The sequence below is a fragment of a genome, unplaced genomic scaffold (assembly GCF_019419815.1).
Source record: "Pyrus x bretschneideri cultivar Hongxiangsu unplaced genomic scaffold, Pyrus_bretschneideri_v1 Contig87, whole genome shotgun sequence".
Classification (NCBI taxonomy): domain Eukaryota; kingdom Viridiplantae; phylum Streptophyta; class Magnoliopsida; order Rosales; family Rosaceae; genus Pyrus; species Pyrus x bretschneideri.
The window spans coordinates 388,192-412,979 of NW_025999828.1; the positions used below are offsets into that span (position 1 = coordinate 388,192).

The window sequence follows — 24,788 nt, forward strand, 5'->3', positions numbered from 1 at the left end:
AAGATCTTCATCTAATGGCATCTGCGACATGCTGAATATAGCGTCACCCTTGGATTGAGTTGACGCTCTAATACCAACTGATGCAGAGCGTAGCAGACAAAAACAAATTAAAATGATAGATAGAATGGATAAGTAGGGTCCATTATCTCCTAGTGCGAGTAGAGGCCTGAAAACCCTATAAACTTTGGTTCTAATAACAGCCTACAACTTAGACAATAGAAAGAACAAAGTAGCAGACTCTTACAAAGAGAAAGCAACATAAAAACGAGTTTACAACTCAAATATCAATATGATAATTCAAACAACTTCTCCCCTTCTTCTTTACAAATACAAGTATTTATAGGCTTACAACTTAAAGTGAAAAATATGAAAAGACATAAAAAATAAAGGCTTACAATATAACTCCTAAAAAACTACAAATGATTTCATAAAATGTCATTAACCTAGGAATTCCATAAGCCACAAATTTAAAGCTAGATACATGCATTATAACTCTAAAAATGCATGTATTATATATAAAACTTAAATCCCAGCTGCCAGTAATTTTATGTAATAACGTCTTTAGTCCTTGGCCTGCATCAGTCACTAAGATTATCAAATAATTTTGTTTCTACTTGTAAGTGAGAGGTTAGGTTTAACTCTTGTGAATGACGAGTTTAATACCAAATTATTATGACTGTCTTATTTTGTTGTTTATAAAAATATTTCATTTATTAGTGTAAATATATCGTTGTATTGAAAAGAAAAATCTAACACTTTTACACACTTAAGAAAAAAGAATCGAAATGGAAAAGAGTTCATTAATTGAATCTGTGTTCATAATTCTTCCCTTTCAAACAATTAAAACGTTATACAGATATTTTCTTCATTTTCTCTTGAACAAAATTAATGATGTTAATTAAAAAAACTTACAACACATTAAATACGTGTACAAAATTCGAGTCTTAGCAAGACTGCAAGAACAATAACCCGTAAGGCAAAAATAAGAGCATCTATAAAGGAGATATCAAATTTTAAACATCAAAATGATAATTAATAGCTTATGTGGCAATTTGACATTTTGTACAATATTTTACTTCACCCGATATGTTAAATAATAATATCATTTAATAATTTTTTTTATCATTTTGTGGAGTTCAATTAATATGGCAACCAATCAAATATTTCAAAAACACAACAACATTTATTATGTATTATATTAATCTATTAAAAAATCATTTAATAAATTTGACATTTACTGTCAAATTTGACAACAAAAAGCTTTGTCTTCAAATGACTCAGCGCCAGGTAAGAAACTGAAGGCTCGGTTGGAGAGAGTTTGCTGTTATTTTTTACTGTTGTATGCCTACGTGACAATTTTGACATCTCCTTTAGAGATGCTCTAAAACATACAAAATCTGCAAAAACAACTAAATTGTATGTAATTTATTTATAATCAATCATTTTTCAAAAATATTCAACGAGATATTACAATAAAGCATCACTAATCGCAAAGCAATGAGTAATCTTCAAACACTAGTTCGAGCTCATCGGGATCCGCACGATTACACAGATAAATAAAACTGTTAAACTATGTGTTACAAGGAGATGATGTGAGAACAAAATCTCAAACCATAAATTGGGATTAAGAGTACGATGCCCATGAGTTTATCGCATCACCTAATCACCGCCACGATCCCAGAACACCAAATAAAGTAGATCCAGCAAATCAAACAGCTCCACCAAATTTTCCACGTCAAATTTTGAACATGGGCAACCACGCTTTAGCAGTTAGATTATCTCAACGATTCAAATTGATTCTTGATTAGATACGGTTTAGATTCGATCCAACTACTTAAACAATACGAATGTTTAAGCGCTCGCTCCTACAAGGTTCCGTAACTAACTGTCAAAAATATATTATGTCTATTTATTTCCTTCTCAACAAAATTTCTTAGCAGGGAAGTTAATTAACCCTCATTTAGGACGTGTAGATTTTAGATTGGGCTAAATCTAAATTGGACCAGATTGTTAAGATATTCTTCCATAATTTAATTGCATACCATATTTCTTTACCAAAACTACATACCATATCAAATGAACTTTTATTTATTTATTTAAGGAACTATAAATCATCTTTGTATTGTCTGAACAAAGGGACAGTAAGAAAGTTCAAATCACAGCAAATATCTTAGATTTTAGCTGGAAAATCCAGACCTCTTGTAAAGAAATAAACTTTTGTACAAGATCCCATTTACCAGTACCAAAGCTGAGACAGAGTCATAAATCCGAACCTCCCAGTCCCAGAAGAAAAAAGTATGAAAAAGTTACAAATGTTGGACTGTTTTTTCACAGACTTTCAGAGAGAGTGAGAGAGTCAACCGGCCTTTTTGGAGCTTTGTGTTTGTAAGGCTTCGAAGTGTCCACATGGTGCGTTTTATCTTCACCTCTCGCTCTCTCTCTCTCTCTCTTCGTCTTCTCTCTCTTGCTTTTTTCTTTTTTTTTTTTTGCTTTTCCTTTCTCTCTCTGCAACAAATCTTGGAAAAAAATTAAGCCTTTTCCTTTCCTTTCTCTCATTTTTTTTTAAATTTTCTCAGGCCCTTTTGGAATAGTCAAGCATGCAGTGGAAGCAGCGATAAACACTCTCACCTAAAAAACTAGGGTTCCCCCATTTAGTTTTCCTCCAAACCAAACAGCAGTCATTTGAGGCCCCCTTCTGGTGCTTAGCTGTTTTCGTGAGTTTTTAGAGAGAGAAAGTTTGAGAGAGGGATAGAGAATGAAGAGCTAAGCAGCTGGAGATACCCAAAAAGGGCTTGCTTGCCTTCTTTCTCTTTCTTTCTCTCCAAAACCAAACCCTCCCCAAACTGTGCAAGAGAGGGAGTTGGAGACACTTGGGTTATCCCTGAAACGTTTGTCTCCTTTGCCTCTCTGTGCTTTCCTTTTTCTTCCAATTTATTTTCCGTCCAAATATTTTTGAGAGAGAGAGCAAATTAAGTGGCTGTAAATTTGTTAAGAAATAGGAGCAAAATCTGGAGTGAGAGACGACAGGAGTTTGGTTTGATAGGGTTGAAGAACAAAAGAAAAAAGAGTCTGGGGTTTTTATTTTTTTATTTTTTGATGAGTTTTGGGGGTTTTCTGGACAACAGTGCCGGCAGTGGTGTCGGTGCAAGAATCGTGGCTGACATTCCGTACACAAACAACAGCAACAACATGCCCTCCAGTGCAATCGCTCAGCCACGCCTTGTCACTCAGTCTCTCACTAAATCCATGTTCAACTCTCCGGGACTCTCACTTGCCCTAGTAAACATCTCTCATTTTTTCATTTTTTTTGATCGATTTTTCTTTGTTTCTGATGAAATGGCCTGAAATCTGATCTGGGTTTTTGTTATTTTTTGGTTCTGATTGTGTATTTATTTTATTTTTTGGTTATATATTATCAGCAGACAAATGTGGATGGGCAAGGAGATGTGACGAGAGTGGCTGAGAATTATGAGGCAAACAACGGCGGGAGAAGGAGCAGAGAGGAAGAGCACGAGAGCAGATCTGGGAGTGACAACATGGATGGTGCTTCTGGGGACGATCAAGATGCCGCTGACAACCACCACCCTCGTAAGAAGAAGCGTTACCACCGACACACCCCTCAGCAAATCCAAGAACTTGAAGCGTATGATAATAAAACCCCCATTTTTTTTCGTATTTATTTATTTATTGTTGTTGCATAAACTGATTAACTTTTTGAGTTCTTGTTTAATTATTTTTTATTATCTGTTCGGTTTTTGGTGGGTTTTTAGGCTGTTCAAAGAGTGCCCTCATCCTGATGAGAAGCAAAGATTAGAGCTGAGCAGAAGGCTTAACTTGGAGACTAGACAAGTCAAATTCTGGTTCCAAAATCGCCGAACCCAAATGAAGGTAAAATATATACATCTCCTTTTCCCCCTTTTTTTTTATTTTTTATTGTTTTATCGCTTTCAGTCTCATTTTTTTATTTATATTTTGCTTTGATGTTGATGGAGTTTTGATTGTGCTGGACTTTCTAGACGCAACTGGAACGCCACGAGAACTCGTTGCTGAGGCAAGAGAACGATAAGCTCCGAGCGGAGAACATGTCGATTCGTGAGGCTATGAGGAACCCAATTTGCTCAAACTGTGGTGGTCCGGCGATTATTGGAGATATATCACTAGAAGAGCAGCACCTCAGGATCGAAAATGCTCGATTGAAGGATGATTTGGACCGAGTTTGTGCACTCGCCGGAAAGTTTCTAGGCCGACCCATTTCATCCCTGGCTGCATCCATGGGGCCTCCGCTCCCGAGCTCCACTTTGGAGCTCGGAGTTGGGAGCAATGGGTTTGGTGGGATGAGCAATGTGGCTACATCGATGTCCATGGGAAATGATTTTGGAGGTGGGATTGGGAGTGCTATGTCAGTTGTGTCTCATGGCAGGCCTAGTGTGACGGGGCTAGACCGGTCGATGGAGAGATCAATCTTTCTAGAGCTTGCCTTGGCTGCCATGGATGAATTGGTTAAGATGGCTCAGACGGATGAGCCCCTTTGGCTTAGGAGCTTAGAAGGTGCAAGGGAGGTTTTGAACCATGAGGAATACATGAGAAATTTCACTCCTTGCATTGGATTGAAACCGAATGGTTTCGTCTCCGAGGCTTCTAGGGAGTCTGGAATGGTCATCATCAACAGCTTAATTCTTGTTGAAACTTTGATGGATTCGGTAATAATCCAAACACTTTGTGTTGAAAGTGTTGTAGCAATGAATGAAGATGCTTTTCTGATTTGGTACTTGTTGGTGCTTCCGATGCTTGTTTAATTTTTTGCTTACTTTATGTTCAAACTTAATTCTCGTTTTGTTTGATTTGTTCTTTCACAGAATCGATGGTTGGAGATGTTTCCTGGTGTGATTGCAAGAACCTCAACCACTGATGTGATTTCCAGTGGCATGGGAGGAACTAGAAATGGTGCACTTCAACTCGTAAGTACTTTATTGTCAGTCGGTCCTAAAGAAAAAAAATAAAAAATTTATCTGAATTATTCACATTTCAGATGCACGCTGAACTGCAAATCCTATCGCCTTTGGTTCCGGTTCGTGAGGTCAATTTCCTCCGTTTCTGCAAGCAGCACGCAGAGGGCGTGTGGGCTGTGGTTGACGTGTCGGTTGACGCCATCCGTGACACCTCCGGGGTACCGACATTTATGAACTGTAGGAGGCTCCCTTCTGGCTGTGTTGTGCAAGACATGCCCAATGGGTACTCTAAGGTAAAATTAGTACTAATGTCCTTATCAGTCTATTAAATTAATGTACTTTCTCTTCTAATAAAATAGAAATCAAACTTACTAGCCTAAACATGCAATTTAGCGGTCAGAAATCACGCAAAAATCATCCATGCCCTCGTGATGCGGGCATGGATGATTAACCGCGGCACAACTCAAGTACACAGTTTCAGTTACATTACATGGTTCTTATTTGTTTGGTTCAAATTTATTGTGCTTTTCCCAAGTGGTTGTGTTCTTCCCCTTTGCTCTTTAATGAGTCTGTTGAAGTAACTGCAACATTGTGGCTTAGTTATTTATGTCAAATATCATGCAATTTTCTTCGTTCTCCAAAGCCACCACTTAATTAATTTAATTAATTAAGAAAAGCTCATGCATCAAAGAACTTTCTTTGTCTAGTGATTACTCACTAGATCACCACACTGTCTCAGTTTCTTTGATGGTTTTTTTTTTCACCAACCTAATAATTAATGCCCTCTCCAAGAATCGGAACCTTCCTCAAAATCTTATCATCTGGTCTCAAATCTTATTCTAATAATTTTAAACAATTCCGATCCCATTTTTTAATCAACCCTAAAATATTATTATTAATTTATTTATTACACTCCCTAGGATTTGAGCCCCCAATTTTTTATTCATGAGAAGCCTCCATTACCAAATTTTTGAACACATTAATTTCATATAATCCTCAATAACCCCAATTGCCTTGCAATCAACCATCGCGGGGTGGCTCAGTGGTTGGAGACGAATTTCAAGCTTGTATTTTACATGGCATGTCTTGGTTCGAATTTTGATGTTAGTGAATTACACGATGGTGACCAGGAGGAGGCTAAAATACCTCTGTAAGTTTTCACGGTCACCATAAAATGGATTGCCGTGGTGAAACCAGTAGCTGGTCCATGTTTTTTAAAAAGAACTGCCTTGCAATCCTCAAATCAGGTCAAATTAATTATCCATTTGATGTTTCTATTCCAATCTTTGATGCTTGTCATTTGGCCTTGTATTCCAGCCCTTTCTTAATCCAAGACTTCCTATTGAAACTCCCAAGACTGCCTTTCTTTTGTTTCTACATGGCTCCTTTTCCCTCTCCCCACACTCCTCTCTATGGTTCTGTGTATAGTTGTCACACACACACACACGCACACATATATGCAATTTATAATATACATATTTGTATTATAGACAACAACGTCATTTACAAATCTCGATGTCACCCTCTCTTCCTTTAAATGTTGCGCAACTATATCTTCGCCCAAATATTTTAACTCACTTTTTGCTCGATGGCCGTGTGATTGATTCCATGTCTCTGACTATTGTTATTATTATTTGGTCGACTTGCTGTATTTGTATTTTCTCACATTCCGCAACTATCCTGCATGATTTCTTCCACATCAGAGAAAACTGCTATGTATGTGTCATGTGTCACTGACCCCACAATGCTGCAACTACTAACCATATTGGAAACAACTTGAATTTTGATAGCTGGCGTCGGCCTACCTTAGCCATAAACTATTATTGCTTTGTAATTAAATTTGCCACATTTTGGTTTTTGTTAGGTGGGTTGGGTTCAAGTTTTTTTATGTCAAACGATAGATTTGTTAGATAAGATGTTAGATTAGGAAGTCGACGGGGTTCAAACCCACACCATGGTGCAAGGGCATCAATTTTCTTCACCACTATGGTAGAGGGCCACTTGCGGGTTCAAGTTTTCTAACTCTGCAAATATTTACCACATTAATATTGTGATTATGTTAAGCTAATTAAGATAATTACTAATAATCAAGGTAATTAAGATAATTACTAATGTGATTTATAATATAATGTTGCAGGTTACATGGGTTGAGCATGCAGAGTACGATGAGAGCCAAGTCCACCACCTATACCGACCCTTGTTAAGTTCCGGCATGGGCTTCGGCGCCCAACGGTGGGTTGCCACCCTTCAACGCCAATCCGAGTGCCAGGCCATTCTCATGTCCTCCTCGGTCCCCTCCCGCGACCACACTGGTAATTTATCAATCTAACATTTTTAATGAATTGATTAATGTGGATAATGTTTGTTGATATAATTAGTTGTGTATTTTTTGTAATAGCTATCACTGCCAGCGGAAGGAGGAGCATGCTGAAGCTGGCGCATCGGATGACGGACAACTTCTGTGCCGGGGTGTGTGCGTCGACGGTGCACAAATGGACCAAGCTGAACGCCGGGAATGTCGACGAGGACGTCAGGGTCATGACTCGGGAAAGCCTAGACGACCCTGGTGAGCCGCCCGGTGTCGTGCTCAGCGCTGCCACTTCGGTCTGGCTGCCAGTCTCCCCACAGAGGCTATTTGATTTCTTGCGCGATGAGCGACTAAGGAGCGAGTGGGACATACTCTCCAACGGTGGGCCTATGCAGGAGATGGCCCACATCGCCAAGGGCCAGGACCCCGGCAACTGCGTCTCCCTCCTGCGCGCCAGAGTACGTTTCATTTTCTCTACAAAATCGAATTATTTATTTTTCAAAAATGTTATTTTTACCGTCTAGTTATACTATTACTTGTACTATATTTCTAATAGTGATAAGACCTACATAAGATGGTGAGTATAAATGATAGTACAACTAGATGGTAACTGTAGCATTACTCTTTGTTATTTATAATGACGAATGTGTCCTTGCTGGGGAAGGGGTGAGTGAGGCAATGTGTTTATGGGTGGGGGTGTAAAAAGGTGAATGTGGAAAGGACAAGGTTGGAATTTGGCAGTATGTATAGGGACGTTTTGGGGTGGCAGAGAGCAGACAATGGAGACGGTGTTTGTTTCGGTAGTATCCAAAAAAAGTCAAAATTCAAGGACGGGGATTGTCAACTTCTTGTGTCGTTACTTTCTGACCTCACCTTTTACCATTTATTTATTTAATTTTATTTAATTTGAAAAAAAATAAATAAATAAAAAGTAAAAAAGTACGGCTAGTGAGGTCAGGGTTTGACTCTTAAATCATAAAGTGGCATACGTGTAAAATAATGGGATACTGAGGGTATTGTGTTTGTGATGGTACAGGCAAACGCAAACCAAGGTAGCATGCTGATCCTACAAGAGACATGCATAGACGCGGCAGGGTCTCTTGTTGTGTACGCGCCTGTTGACATTCCGGCCATGCACGTGGTTATGAACGGCGGGGACTCCGCCTATGTGGCGCTCCTGCCATCCGGGTTCGCAATTGTCCCTGATGGCCCGGGCTCGCGCGGGCCCATGTTTGGCAAAGGTGGCAGTCACGGCAGCGGCAACAGTGGCGGTGGCGTTGACGACGGTGTCCATAGAGTGAGCGGGTCCCTCCTGACGATGACGTTTCAGATCCTGGTGAACAGCCTGCCGACGGCCAAGCTGACCGTGGAGTCGGTGGAGACGGTGAACCACCTCATATCCTGTACCGTCCAGAAGATCAAGGCCGCCCTCCATTGTGAGAGCTGATCATCTATCCGATCGTATATCCTGTGTGGGGTCACGTGGGCATCACGTGATCCAACCTCACCCTGTAGCTTTTGTGTTTTTGTTAGGAGACTTTTATTAATGTGGTTGTGCATGTGCTGGTGGCGGTGGCGGTGGCGGTGTAAGTTATATTAGGCGGCGGTGCATGATGAGTGAATGTGGTGGGGGTATTGAGTCAAGAACGAACCGCACTGGAGAGTCCTTGCATGGTGATAAGGATACATGAAACTTGCACGCACGTGTGATGACTTGCACACGTGTTTGGGGAGTGCGTTCTTAGCACAAGGCAAGGCTGGTGGTTCGGGTATTGACTCGGGTCCACCCCTGGTTTTAAATCCAGAAAATGAGTCTGGCTCGACATGGATTGTGAAAAGCTAAATAGTGTTGGAGAAATTGACCCTTTTTGGAGTTATATATTTTAGTTGTTTTGTGAATTTAATTTTTGGGGTAAATTACATTTTACATTCTTAGGTTTGGGATGAATTTCAATTCCTTACAACATTTGTAAAACATTTCAATTTTATACATTTATTTATCATTTTATTTCAATTTTATGCATTCGTTAGAAAATCTGTTAGGTAAATCGTTAAATGATGATGTGGCAAATATGAGATCTACATTTGTTTTAACGTAGTTGTCAAAATTGTGCTACATGGCAAAAAAATTAATTTTTTATGCATTTAAAATATAATAATATTTACCCTATTTAAATTTAAAAAAAAAAAAAAAAACCAAACAAACTTGGAAAACCCAAAAACCCATCTTCTCCTTCCCTTCCTCACTTTCACCGAGCCCAAACCCCTCCACCTCCGATGCTCTTCACCACCACCATGTCCAACCCTTTCCTTCTCACACTCCTCCACCTAGTTGTCGTAATCAGGGCCCACTCCGACCATCCTCCCTTCTCTTTCCCCAGAGACCCACTATCTTCACTACTTGTTCAAGCCCAATCGGGACTCGCAAACCCCTTCACATCAAATCTGAAACAAACCCACCAACCCACCAACCAAATCAGAAAGAATCACAAAAAAAACAATGAAAAAATTGCAAGTAAATGCAAAATAACAAGAGAGAGAGAGAGATGTCAGAGATAGTGAAGGAAAGGGAGGTGAGGGGTTGAGTGGCGGTGGGGGGAGGGGGCTAAGGGAAGGGAAGGAGTTGGAAGTGGGGCTCCATAAATGGTTCGGATAGAAGGATTTGGGTTCCGGTTTGGCGTCGTCTTCGGCGGTGGGGCTTGGCCAAGGAAGGGGAGATGGAGAGAGTGGAGGAGGGAGAAGGTGGGTCAGGAAGGTGAAGAGGGAGGAGTGGTCTAGGGGCTGCGATGGTGATGGGGAAGGGCTGCGGTGGTGATGGGAGGAGAGGGAGGTGGGTCGGGGGGGGGGGGGGGTTGGGGAAGGGGGGAGGTGTAGGTTTCTAGGTGGGAAGGTGGGTTTCAATTTGGTTTTCATTTTTTTAAAATTTTTTTAGGGTAAATTATTATAATATTTTAAATGAATAAAAAAAATTTGCCACATGGCACAAATTTGGCAGCCACATGGCACAAATGTGGTCTCCACGTCAGCTCTTAACAGATCAATAGATGGAAAATGTAATGGATGTATTCTATTGAAATAAAATAGTACGTGAGGTATAAAAGTGAAATGTTTTGAAGATGTTGTATGAAATTGTAATAGATTTCAAACCTAAGATGGTAAAGTGTAATGTAATTTACCCTAATTTCTATGTTAATATGTGATCATTTTGATGTTGATGACACACAGTTCATGTTATCAGATTCGGTTTTGCAATTTGTGTTAATCAAAGTAATTTAAAATATCGTAATTATTCTCTCACTTTCTAAGTTTGAACAAAAGAATTAAGGGCAAAAATAAATTCAGTCTATGCAAAAGTAATGTGCAGAAATTATTTGCTACTTGTTACATTTTTTTTTTTTTTTTTATGTTGACAAAAATTGGTGACTATTGTTATTTAGTAGTATTGTTTAGTAATATTTTTCTTTATATATAAATGAGAACTCCTTAGTTTGAATTTTTTTAGATGACGGGTTTGATATTAAGTTTTTTTTTCCTCTTCTAATGTAAACACCTCAATGTATAAAAATGTAATTATCTACTATTTTTACTTTTGTACCATCTTTTAGGGAAAAAGTTAAAATTTAAGTGGTCATGGTGGGTGAGTGAATGTGGTGGAGGCAATAAAATAAGGGCAAGAGGAAAGATTATTCGATGTGTTGTGAACACGGTCTGGTACAACATGTGTAATAATATAATTGGCTCGAAACTTGAAAAAAGAATTCAATTAATTGTATTATGACATTTGACATATCAGGTCGTGTTTATGGCATATTGAAATGTTTCTCCAAAAGAAGGTAAGGCGAAGAAATGGGGAGGCAAATTGTCTGCCCTCTTGTTTGGGTGCCCTTTCCATCTTCTCCTATTTTTTGCGGTCACGGTTAAGCCACGTCAATATTTTATATTGATTTTTTTTTTTATAGAGATAATAAGACAAAAAACAATAAGAATATAAAATGTTGACGTGGCTTAACCGTGATCGCACAAATAGGAGGGGATGGAAAGGGCATCTAAACAGGAGGGCAGACAATCTGCCTCCAAGAAATGGTGCTTTCAATTAATGCCCAGTTTTTTGTGTTGTTGCCTATTACATAAGTAGGCATCAACTATTTCAGATGTTGACACATGCGTACATTTGTGAAGCGTTATCTGATCATCTCACAACTACTCATAATTCACGTATGATAGTTGACAGAGAGTATGGTACCGTTTTGGTATCAGAGAGAGAGAGAGAGAGAGCACTGTTAAGCAGAATAAGCATGAATTGTTGTTGCTTTGATTGGATACAATCAATAGATATGATGGATAAGCCAGATGGATCAGATCCTGTAAAGTTTGGTCAGTTGGAAGTTGGACGGTGAATATATTCTGTGTGATTTGATGAGTTATTTTCCTTTTTGCAAATTATAGTTCAACGCATACGTAGTAAATTCGCATAAAATACATATTAAAACTAGATTTGCGCATCATTGTGGAGAGAAAGTATGCACAAACTTGACTATCTGTAAAACAGAAGATAACCGTAAAGTAACCTTGGCACCCGTAGGGTGCTGTCAAAGTCACTCTAATGGTCAAGTTAGTATGCAAATTATGAGACTCAAGCAGTAGGCAAGAAAATAAAGTATGCGATAATTGCATAACCAGTGATAAACCCCAGAATGGTGTTATAGTCGTCGAGAGAGATGGATAGAAAATATATGTTAACTAGGAGAGTCTCAGAGGATATATGAGAGTAGATATTGCATCCTCTTAGAAGCTTAATTACTTGCAGTCCACACCAAATCCCTAAATTGTTGGAATCTCCAATAATATAGGAGACTTGGTTGATTTCGTACTTGATCAAGTATCCCTATCCACTTCTCTCCCTCTCTTTCCTTTTTCATGAAAAACACTTAATTGTTTGTTAATTAAAAAAAAAATATATATATATATATATATATAATTTCATAACTTATTTTCACAGATATAGTGTCAATTCTAGAAATCGTGATCACTGCTAGATGCAATGTTACTTCAAGAAATCGTGACTACTATTTCTAAAAAATCGGGATTACTATTTCTAAAAAAAGTGAACTATTTGTATAAATAATGTCATTGTCTATAAATGGTGACTACTGTTTCTTTAAATAGTGACGACTATTTTCTAGAAATTTATTATTTTGAAGAAAAAAATATTTTTTTATTAAAAATTTGTTGATAAAAAATGATAAATAATTCATATTATTATGTCTTGAAAATTATGATTAAGTATTCAATTTTATACATAACAAAAAAAAAAAACAAAAAAGCGAGGGACGGAAGGAGTGACATGAGAAAGAGAGAGGAGAGAGATGTTGGTGTTCCGGTGCAAGAGAAGATAATGATGAATGAAGAGAGAGGGGTGGGGACATGCAAATCTTGCATGTCAGGTTTTTTTTATCCCTCTTTTTTTTTTTTTTTTTTTTTCATTTTCATTAAAGTTCCAGTCTTTTTCATTAAATAAAGTTATTAAGTTATTTTTTGTTAAAAAATGGTTTAAAGAAACCCTTTTCATTAAACTCCTTAAAAAAAAGGGTACTAAAACAGGTAACGTGGCTTATATTCAGTTATAAGATAACATTAGCTTTGTAGTTACGGTGAGGAAAGGTGGGGAAGAAAGAGGGGCAGGGACATGCGGGTCCCATGCGTCAGGTTTTTTTTCCTTATTATGTTAAAGTTTTGTCATTTTCATTAAAGTTCAAACCATTTTCATGAAATAAAGTTATTAAGTTATTTTTTATTAATAAAAAGTTTAAAGAAACCCTATTCATTAAAACTTCCTAAAAAGGTAATAAAACAGATAACATGGCTTACATTAGCTTTGTAGTTAATTAAGGGTATTTTTTTAGTTTTAGGGGAGTGTATCCAATTGAGATTTTGATGGGTTTTAAAAGAATTTAGAAATCTAGGTTATTCAATTAAGATTATAAATGAATATGTCAAACTCTATATTCAATCTTGATTTTTAGAGAGTCTGTCAAAATCTAGTGGTATTCAATTTCCAGTTTTTTAAATGTTCCATAATCTAGTTGTATTCAAAATTTAGGAGTTGGAGGATTTTAGTGGATTCTAGAGTGAAAATTATAAATACCAAAAGCCCTCATAAATCATGCCTCTACCCCTAAGATTTCATCATGATTTCTCCCTCTACAAAATATGAGCAAGCAGGTGAAGGTAACACACCCAGAAATCTTCAAACTTTTTTTTTTTTCTTTCAATTTTTCTATCTTCTATGTATAGCCAAGTCTTTATCTCATTTCACTTCAAGGAAGACAACCAGTAATCGATAATTTTCTTATCTTCCCCTCATGGCCAATTTTGTTTATTATTTGGTTTAAAGAACTCTAAATCTCAATTCAATTCAATCAAAGGCTAATCATCAATTTTGTAGCGACCGTCCCTAAAAATTATGATTTTTATAATTTTAAATGTGAATTTACGGAAATGCCCTTTGAGGCAAAGACGTTGACTTTTGTTGACCATCTTGTCACATCATGTAAGGTTTGTTTTCTTGGCATATACTGGTAGTACTCGTCGCTACGGACGCGTGGGCGCAAACAGAATGCAATTTGGAGTTATAATGAAGGAGATATTATCGTTTAAAGTTGGGGGCATTTTAGTAAATTAATTATTTCTAGAAAGCTCTAGATTTTTTAGCTTAATTTGGAAAGCCACGTGTGTGGCCCAGATTTAAAGACAGAAATGATGGGCGGTGGAGATGGAGTATAAAGGAGAGAAATGAGGGAGGAATCGGACTAATCAAAAAATGATAGATGAGAGGGTGACCAATCAAAGAAGAAAGAAAGGAGGGGAACGGAAGGAGGTGCAGAGCACCCAACCAATTTGACCCGTATACCTATGACAACCTGGTTTCGAACAGGTGGAATTTTCCGGCGATACTCATCCAATTTTCAAGCAATTTTCACCCATTCACCACCACCAAACCTCATCACCACACCCCAACATCCATTTCTAGCTAGAATTGACACGGATTGGGTGAGATTCACGAAGAAATACCTATGGGTGCCGTGGAAGCCATTGCCCAAGATCCACCAATCTTGAAACGTTTTCCTTCAATTACCACCACCAAAACACTCCTCAAGAAGTTAGTATCAAATCCCAATGAATGGTTGGAGCGTCGGAGTTGATTTGAGAACGAATCAAGAACACCCAAATTCTAGGGTTTTGACGGGGTTCTAACGAATCAAAAACACTCCTCATAGGTATGAAATTGCTCCACTCACTGAGATCTTCATTTCTGTGAAGTTTGAGAACTTTTAGAAATAGTTGAATTTTCCAGCGAGTCGGGACGGCCGACCGCCACCGGCAGTGATGCGTGCGATGGGGCATGGCCAGGGGGCCGTTGATGCCATTTTCAGGATATATTAGATGCCTTGAGTTCAGTTCTGATAAGTGTATGACGTAGGTTGATTGTTAGAACCTAAATTCTCTACGATACGTTAATAGGTCATTATATGAATTGACAATCTGACCGTTGGATTGTCACCAAACTTTAATACATTATAGTACGTAATATTAGAGGACTATAGGAACTTATGGATCAAGAATCTGTAGTACGGATCTTCCTGAATTGGATTTGTAAGTTCGTAAAATAAAATGTTAACCGCCACTTGGGTTTAGCAATTGGCGAATATCCAACCGTTGGATCGTAATGGAACTTTAGGATGTTGTTCTAGAAGCATAATGTGGACCTTTGGAAGTAACGGATCAAAAATCCATGATGCAGACCTTCCGGATTAATTTATGAAGGGATGTGTTTTATGTAAATTATGTATTCTATCGATAAGAATTCTAAAATGTAGTTTGATAATTGTTCTAGGCGTTGATCATTCGAGACATCTCGATAAGTGCTAAGGAGTGTAGCGTGGACCTCAAGTGAGTGGGCTTTTGGTTATATATGTATATATATATATACATACGTTTCCCAGAAACTGTTTTAAATGGAATTTCGTTTAAAATGTCATGTCATATTTGCTTTATGTTTTAGCATATGCATTAATATAGCTTGCATAATATTGCATGATGCTGCAGAGGCCCAGGTAAGTTCAAGTGAGTACATATTGATGGTATGGTTGCATGGTAGTTGGTTATGAGTTTATGCACGTAGAGCTTATTATCCTGTACCCTGGTGTTAGTGCTTCGCCCGAGGCCAGGGCCTAGCCTTCAAGTGATCATTCACCTCCCACACTGCATGCTCACCTTGGATCCAAGGCAGGTGCCAGCCTATCGTACAGACCACATTAGGTGGTTCCGACTCGTAGGTGACCTGCGATTCGTCGCACAGTCTTCACATGATCATAGCAGTTGAGCGTACTTATTTACACCCAGCCTGTCGTACAAACCACATTAGGTGGTTCCGATTCGTGTGCAGGTTTAGAGTCGTATAGGTCACATTAGGTGACTCCGGCTGGCATATCATTTTTTCATTGATTTATATCACCTGACTTACATATTTACCGCTGAGATACTTGACATGGCATATACTTTGATTTACACTGTTTTTGAACAAGATTTTTAAATATGTATGTATTGCTATTTTTTGGAAAAATTATACGGGTTTTACGGTAAGGGGTTAATATATTTAGAAAGAGAAATGCATTTTCAAAAGCTTTGTTTTTGCCCACTCATGTTTTATGTTTTTGCGCCCCTCCAGGTTTTAACTGCTGAAAGTTCGTATCGACGAGGATTCTTGGCAAATCTCAATATATGTGCTACCTCTGAGGGTATGATCCTTACCCACACTACTGTACTTTACTTATGCTTTGACGTTGCGTGTGAGAAATGAGTTCATCCCGGCTCACAACGCACTCTTGGTTTTAGATACTTTAAGGTTTAAATTTATTTAGATTATCCACATTACTATACTTTATGACTTCGTCACCCTCCAAGTGTCGGCCATCACAGCTCGATTTGGAGTCCTAATGGACATTCCGGATCGGGATGTCTCAAATTTCCTTGCCTGATCTTGGTATCCCATAACCACCCAATATATGTTCTACTTGCCAACAACACTCCTCTTCATCACTGTAGAAATCTTCATTTCTTTTCTGCCATCCTTTTGGCATCTTATGTAAATGCTTTTAAAGCTCCATTAATATCCATTAAACTCCATAACAAAATCGTATAAAATTCAGTTTAAATCCAAGTGGGGTATATATGAATCCATTGCAATTCGTGTGGAGTTTTGTATGAATTCATTAAAATTCATAGACTCTATAGGAGTCTATAATTCCATTAGAATTCATCAAAATCTCAATTGGATACACCTGCTTAGAAAATTTCACACTTTTGCCCCTCCGACTTTATATATATAGGGATAGGATTAAGGGACAAACATTTTGACAAATATTTTTTCATTTCTTTTGAGCCTTTAGATTTTTTAACATCCAATGGTCCTAATTAAGAGTGATGAATTTTAGTCATTAAATAATATAGTTGATGAAGTGGATTATTAACTAATATAATAAATAAAAAATAAAGAGTAAAACTTAAAATGATTAAAAACTAGGAATTTCGCTAATAAAGTAAAAAACCCTAGAAGCTTATTTGACTCTTGTGAACTCGCATCCAAAGTCTACTACTATGGAGATTTCCCTGAATTCCAACGATGTGATCAACTGTACAATGTTGAGTAGTTTATTGTTTGCTATTTAATGGTTGCAAAAATTTAAAATTGGGAGGAAAACTATAGTGGTAAACTCTGCAAACGTGAACAAAGATGGTTGGATAATTAAAATTTCATGAGGAAAATTGTAATTGAATGAGGAAGGCAAATCATATTTTCATACAGATGGAAGAAGTTTTTGGAATGACATCATTCTTGTTTCAATTTCTTGTTTTTATTTTCATGGCAAAAAAATAGTATTATATAGCCATGAAGAAGTATTCACTGCATCAAAGACAATGATGAATTTCGTCAATGTCATATTTCAGACCTTTTTATTGTTGTTGGAGAGTTGCAAACTTAAACAACAAAGGGATCAGGAAGGAAGCTAGATCTATTTTAACTTCACAATATTCCTTTATCAAAATATTTATTTGAAATTTATTTTTCTTTCCATGTCATTGCCACATCATTTAGTAGTCATCTTAACTTTTAATTAGAAGCGTTAGATGTAAATAAATCCAAGAGCTTATAAAAAGTGTAAAAATATTTGTCAAAATTGTTGTCCTTTGATTCAATCCTATATATATGAAGCCTTTAAGGGAAGGGATACCCAATTTTGTTTTATAAAAATGGGGATTAATTATGGGGTCCACACTACATCGAACTTTAATGATCCGAACCGTCTATTTTTCAAGTTGTACTTCATAGATCATTCTTGCAAAATATTAATTAGTCAAATCGGAAATATTTAAAACATCTAATTGGGTTCAAAGAAATGACCGAATACTTTGTTATATAAAAAACAATGAAATTTAATCTAGAAAATTAAATAGGCAAATGATTTCGGATTGAATTGAATTTTTGCAAGGATGATCTATGAATCTACACTTACAAAATAGATGGTTCGGATTGTTGAAATTTGATGTGGAGTGTGCCCCACACCTAATCCCCATTTTTTTCAAAAAATGGGAATCCATTTGCAAAAGGGCATGTGTATATATATATATGGATGTATAGAAGAAGAAGTTATAAATTGAGAAAATAAAAGTGTACCCTTTTATGTTTAGGCTTTCAAAAGGAGAAAGAAAGGCTAAATCGCCAAAATGGTCCTGAGATTTGTATAACACATCACTTTGGTTCCTGAGATTTCAAATCAATAGAAGTGGTCCCTGAGATTGTCCACCATCCATCATTTTTGTCCTTCCGTTAAAAACTCCGTTAAGTGTCCCGGAGCTCTTGGCTGGAAGTTTGGGCATTCAAGGCTTTGTAACTCAATTGTTTCTTAACCAAATTCAACCCATAATATCAAAATGAAGACAGGAAAGTGGAGAATAAGATTATACCTATTTGGAAGCCCAATGGTTGCCTGAGATGGCCATAAAATAGCCTTAAATTGACTGGTCTGAGGGAAAACTGGAAAACTCGTCGGAAACTGGGTAAACTTTAAACATTCATAACTTCTTCAATACTCAATGAAATCAAGTGATTCAAAAACGAAAAATCATACTTCTCGATGAGACAAAGAGAATGGTTCCTTTTTTGACGGCTAACTCGAGACCAAGATAGCCACTTTCAAGTCATTTTCTAGCCAAACCACGGCGAGTTAGCCGTCAAAAAAGGCACCATTCTCTTCGTCTTGTCGAGAAGTATGATTTTTGTTTTTGAATCACTCGATTTTGTTGAGTATTGAAAATGTTATGAACGTTTAAAGTTTACCCAGTTTCCGCCTAGTTTTCCAGTTTTCCCTCAGACGAGTCAACTTTGAGGCTATTTTCCAACCATCTTTGGCAACCATTGGGCTTCCAAATAGGTATAATCTTATTTTCCACTTTCCTATCTTCATTTTGATATATTATGAGTCAAATTTGGTTAAGAAACGATTGAGTTACAAAACTTTGAAAATTGCCCAAACTTTCGACCAAGAGCTCCGGGACACTTAACTGAGTTTTTAACGGAATGACCAAAATGATGGATGGTGGACAATCTCAGGGACCACTTTTATTGCTTTGAAATCTCAGGGACCAAAATGATGTGTTATGCAAATCTCAGGGACCATTTTGACGATTTAGCAGAGAAAGAAATATTTTGGTGGCGTCCGGATTACAACATTCCTTAATTCCATAATTACAAAGTCTCAACGCATATCTCAGTGTGTAAAACAAATTATTTGATCCAAATGCGATGTGATGGTACCTAATTCACGGACCCTTTATCTAAAGAAATTCTCTTTTTGGGTAAAAATAAGGACTAGTCGTAATGTTCACTCCACGTCGAATTTCAACGATTCGAACGTCTATTTTGTAAATCTTGATTTATAGATCATTTTAGCAAATATTCAATTTAATCTGAAACCCATTTGCCTATTTAATTATCGTGATGAAATTTCATTGTTTCTTGTAGAATAAAGTGTTCATCAATTTCTTTGAACTCAATTAGATGTCTGAAATATTTTCGATTTGGCTAATATTTTGTAAGGATGATCTATGAGGTCCAACTTGAAAAATAGACGATTTGGATCGTTGAAGATGTGTTTTGGGCCCCACAATTAATCCATATTTAAAAAAAAAAAAAAAAGAAAAAAAAAAGCTGCTAGACTCACCCCATTGCCATATTTCCTCACCTACGTTATAATTCCACCCATCATGAAAAGTTAAAAAATTGAAATATTATTTTCTCACCCACCATTATTCCTAATATATATATATATATATAAACTTGTCTCTTAGGAAAAAGAGAATAACTTCTTTGCCCCGATTCCACAATTGTAATGTCACAATAACAAAACCATTGATCTTCCCAACTTCTCGAGCTCATTATATTAATTCTTCTATACTCTTGAATAATTACGTACCGAAATTTTACATTATGAATAAGCATACAAGAGTATAATTTTTCACACAAAACACTAAGAACCTTATTATAAGAAATGCGAAGGAAACTAATAGCTGCATAGAAAATCTCGAAAATGATATCACGGGGATTGAGAGAAGAAAAAGCCATTGGACTAGAGAAAGACAGGCTTTTCAAGGTTATAAATGAGAAATATGAGAACGTAAAAAATCTCCAAGTAATGGCATCGTCATTAGAGCAAGACTTGACAATTGCATTTATATTGTTCTTCTCAGAAGTTGTAGAAAATTTGGTTACAGTTGAAAAGCTTATTGAAGATTTGGAGAAGGCCAAACATATGATAGAGCTAGAGATTAAAGAGAAGAACAAGAGAATTATTGATTTAGAAAAGGAAGTATCTGGTTTGAGGAATAGTATGACAAGTTTGGAGGAAGCCATGTTTACTGAAAATCTACAAGCAGATGAACTTCTAGTCTTCAAGCATTATTGGAAGCCAACAAACTCGAAAATTATAAACTTGAAACCATTCAAACAAACCAAAATTTCACATCATGAATAAACACCAAAATCTTTCAATTGAGCGGGAAGCAAAAATCTCAAGACCTGCTGCTAGTGGCATAGGTGTGGCTGTGAAAATATTATTATATATCTTTTAAGGTCTCTATCAGTCATTTTATAAATAAGCAAAATTTTAATTAAATTTTTTATTAGAATGGTGGGTGGAGAGATAAGACGTTGGAGTGAGAATAACAGCACTAAAAGAAAAATGGGAATCTCTTCCCTTAAATGTCTCCCCTTCAATACTCTAGAAGGTTTTACATGTATAAGACAATCCTAAACTCCTAACATTAATTCCAACTCATGAAAAATGTTAGGGTTATTAGTTGCCATTTTCTTTAAATCATGGAAACATGTATGTATGTGTTTTTAGATATACGCAACTCTCCTTAGCTGCTCATTTGCCCTAATTGTTGCCCGCAGAGCCAACTCACTTCTATGATACTGATTGCTTATTCATATTTGTACAAATAGGCAATCAATATCATGAAAGTGATTAGGGCAAATGATGGAGACATGAACATGATGAGAGCTTAGAGGATGGGATGGGAGGTTTTCAATCTTGCCAGGAGACCAAGGCCTCTGAGTTTTTGTTGGAAATAAATAAATTAAATCCCACAAAATTTTCCTTATAATATCATGTGCTCAGATTGATGCATCCTGATTCGGAATGTTCATCTGGAATCCAAATCAAGCTATGATGATTGACACCTGGAATGTGACGAAACCATAAAGTGTAGTGAGGTGGAATATGTGAATAAATTTAAATCTAAACATGCCTAAATGTAAGAGTGCGTATATGAGCGGGAGTGACCAATCACACGTGATATTAGAGCATAAATAAAGTATAGTAAAGGTAGGATAAGAATTATACCATCGATGGTAATCACCTATACCAAAGTTTGCCAAGAATCCTCATCGACAAGAAAGCTCAACTACTAAAACTTGGAAGGGCGAAAAATAAGGATGGGTGGGCCTAAAAATAAAGCTTTGTAAAAACCTTTTTGAAAACATAATAACCCCTCGTCGTAAAATAAGTATAGTTTCCAAAATATACGTACTAATATAGTATGAAAATACTAACCACAGTCTAATTCAATACATCACAATATTTCATAAATAAATATTTAATGTCTGGTAATCACATAATCTCACATAAAAAGGCATAACATATTGAGTGCTCATCGACATATGCTGACACACGAGTTCATGCAGAGATATTTTGACATGAATAGGACTGGGTGTAATAATGATATACGCTATAGTATTACAATCATGTGAATACTGGTGCTATGCGCATCACATACGAGTCCTAATTGCCTATAACAATCTAGGACATGACTGACACCTACAATGGATCCAAAGTGAGCGTACGGTGCGATGTGAACATATACGTGAAAGATTGACCCTGGTCGGGGCGAGTACTAACACCAGTGCAGCAATGATGAGCATATAACATAAATAAAATCATATAGCAGTAAATCAATAATTTATATCGACATAATACTCTTCATTGCCGTAAATATAAATAAGGCATCCCATAATAATATGCATACCTGTGCATCTTGTGGGATTCATAATAATCTCACAATTTTCATCGTTGTGACAATTCTTATAACGTCAATTTAATTATGGCAATCACATAGAAAAATTCTTTATTAAATATATAGCTGGAAACTAAACAAATACACACACACACACACACACACACTATATAAAAGACAAGACTCACACACATATACTTGCGAAGTCATAATCGTTTGAACGAAAAAACCCGAAGTTTCCGATAGTAATCACACCTAAGTATAATAATGGACTCATTGGTAAAACTCAACTAAAACGATTAAATTTGAGAAAACGGAGTGCATTTGGAATCAGGGTGTTGAAATACGCTAAGAAGGGTCCTAGACAAATATGGTAAAATAATAGCTCATTCGCGTCACGAAATGACGGTCAACGAAAGTCAATAGCATTGCCACTAGGGGCATTTCTGTCAATTCATTCTTTTAAAATTAATAAAATCGTAAAATTAGGGATGGGTTGTTACACAGATTGCTCACACACACGTGAGTTAATGTATGAACTGTCCTCGTAAATTTTCCTGTTTGACAATTTCGTCGTCACATGATGTCACAAATTCACGCTTAGACTATAACATTTATATTTATTTCTTAATCATACACTTTAATCCATGAAATATAAATCATGTGTTTTATCTATATTATAATATATTAATATATGAATTAGTAAAATCACCTGTGGTTGTAAGTTGTAACTACTACAGTAACCACACCCAAAATTTACAAACATCCTCGCACATTGCTTATTGTGTAATTTCAATTTACTTGCTATTTCAGAATGCGTTGTTCAATATTGTGTTAATATGAATTATGAAATGAAAATTTTTATTTGAACTTGTATAATTTTTTTTTCTACACTCAATTTAAACTTTAAATGTGAATTATTTTTTTCACCTTATTGAATAACTATCATCAATACAAGTTGAAATTAATAATAAAATTACAATTTATCAATATACCCACACCCAATTATCAAATTTTTATTTATTTATTTATTTATTTTATTTAAAGATTTAGGAGTGTATTGCCTGCAAAAATGGACTTTTTTATTTCAATTTTTTATAGGACGTAGGAGTGTATTTCCTGAAAACAAGGACTTATGCCAATCAAGTTTTTTCCCATTTGGTTTCAAGCTTTTTTAGGGTGTAGGAGTGTAAGGTTGCATCCATATGCGATTTTCCATGAACTGTGCATGCGTGCTTTTTTGTAAGGTAACCACGCGATTTTTTATGATTGTAGCCGTGCGTTTTTGTATATGTATAATTTGTTTTATCGAAATAGAGTTTTAATTTGGAAGTGACATTTTATTACATTAGTAGAAAAAAGTTGAGCTCTTATATAACGATATGTATCAATTTAAGCAATTTCGAGAGCTAGAGAATGTTGCCTAGCAGTTTCTACCATGTGGCACAAAAAGAGTCAAATGAGAATTGTACTCAAAATACCAGGGGCGTGTGGAACAACTTAAGCAACTTTGAGGGTTAGAAAATATAGTTACCAATGATACTGTGGCTCTTGAAGATGATTAAAACTACTTTGATAGATACCTTGAGAACTTGAGATTTCCTTATCTTTGAAAATATTGGGTAAAGTACAAAAAACTACCTCAACTATTGGTGTCACGACACTTTCATACCTCATCTTTTAAAATTGACAATGTCATACCTCATCTTACGAATTTGTGTCAACGTTATACCTTCGTTAGCTGGGCCGTTTATTTCTCAGTTAAATGCTGATGTGTCATGATCCGAAACCCATTTTTTATTAAAAAATTATTAAAAACTAAAAAAAATCATTTAATATTTTTTAAATATTAAAATAATAAAGAAAAGTTATTAAAAAAAAAAAAAAAAAAAACCCAACATCATCAGTTCGTCCCCTTCCCCCCATTCTCTCTCTTCTCCCCATCTTCATCTTCTTCCCCGCAACTGCAACCCAGAAAAAAAAGAAGAGAAAAAAAAAAAAACCAATTTGTTTTCCCCGCTCCCCACCCCCTCTTCTCCCCGCACCCACTCTCCGCACCCAACCTCCCCACCTTCACACCCACCCTATGCACCCAACCTTGCATTCATTACCTGCACCCCAAAAAAAAAAAAAAAAAAAAAACCCAAATCCCGTTGAGGTGGAATCGGGAAACCTTCGCCAGGCCGATTCCGAAGGTTAAGAACCTGGGCGCGAAGAGGGGGGGACGGACGAACTGGGTTTTTTTTTTTTTCCTTTTCTCTTCTTCTTCTTGTTATTCTTTTGCAGGTTGGGTGGGGGGGGGGGGGAGGGAGGACGAACTGGGTTTCCCATTTTTTTTTTTCCCTTCTTCTTCTTCTTCTTCTTCCTCCTTCGGGTTGGGTTGGGGTTTTTTTTTTTCCTTCTTCTTCTTCCTCCTCCTTCTTTCTGGGTTGCAGGGGGTTGGGTTTGTGGTGGGGGGCGGGGAGACGAATTCGATTTGGTTTGGGTTTTTTTTTTTTTTTTTTTTCTCTTCTTCTTCTTCTCTTCTTCTTCCTCTTCTTCTTTCTAGGTTGCAGGAAGATGGGGAAGAGAGAGAGGGGGGAGGGACGAAAGGAGAGGTTTATTATTTATTTTTTATGTACTTTTTTTATTATTTTAATATTTAAATAATATTAAATGATTTTTTTTTTGTTTTTAATAATTTTTTAATAAAAAATGGGTTCTGGATCAAGTCACGTCGGTATTTAACTGAGAAATAAACGACCAAGCTAACGGAAGGTATAACATTGGCACAAATTCTAAAGATGAGGTATGATATTGTCAATTTTAAAACATAAGGTATGAAAGTGTCGTGACACTAATAGTTAAGATAGTTTTTTGTACTTTACTCAAAAATATTTGATAGATATGTTGATGTT

The 24,788-nt window shown here is 36.5% G+C and overlaps 1 protein-coding gene across 2 annotated transcripts; it reads left to right on the plus strand.

Annotated features, from left to right (window-relative positions):
• The first annotated feature begins 2,833 nt into the window (after positions 1-2,833).
• LOC103932721 (homeobox-leucine zipper protein ANTHOCYANINLESS 2) lies at positions 2,834-9,260 on the plus strand. Of its 2 annotated transcripts, none has more exons than XM_048576242.1 (9): positions 2,834-3,279; positions 3,420-3,643; positions 3,771-3,888; positions 4,017-4,700; positions 4,857-4,958; positions 5,030-5,242; positions 7,087-7,261; positions 7,348-7,715; positions 8,294-9,260. In XM_048576242.1, the coding sequence occupies exons 1-9, from the start codon at positions 3,097-3,099 to the stop codon at positions 8,702-8,704; spliced, it is 2,478 nt and encodes an 825-aa protein (XP_048432199.1). In that variant the 5' UTR covers positions 2,834-3,096; the 3' UTR covers positions 8,705-9,260. The 2 variants fall into 2 exon arrangements, with proteins under 2 accessions (XP_048432199.1, XP_048432200.1); XM_048576243.1 differs by having other exon boundaries at positions 3,423-3,643.
• The last annotated feature ends 15,528 nt before the right edge of the window (positions 9,261-24,788 follow it).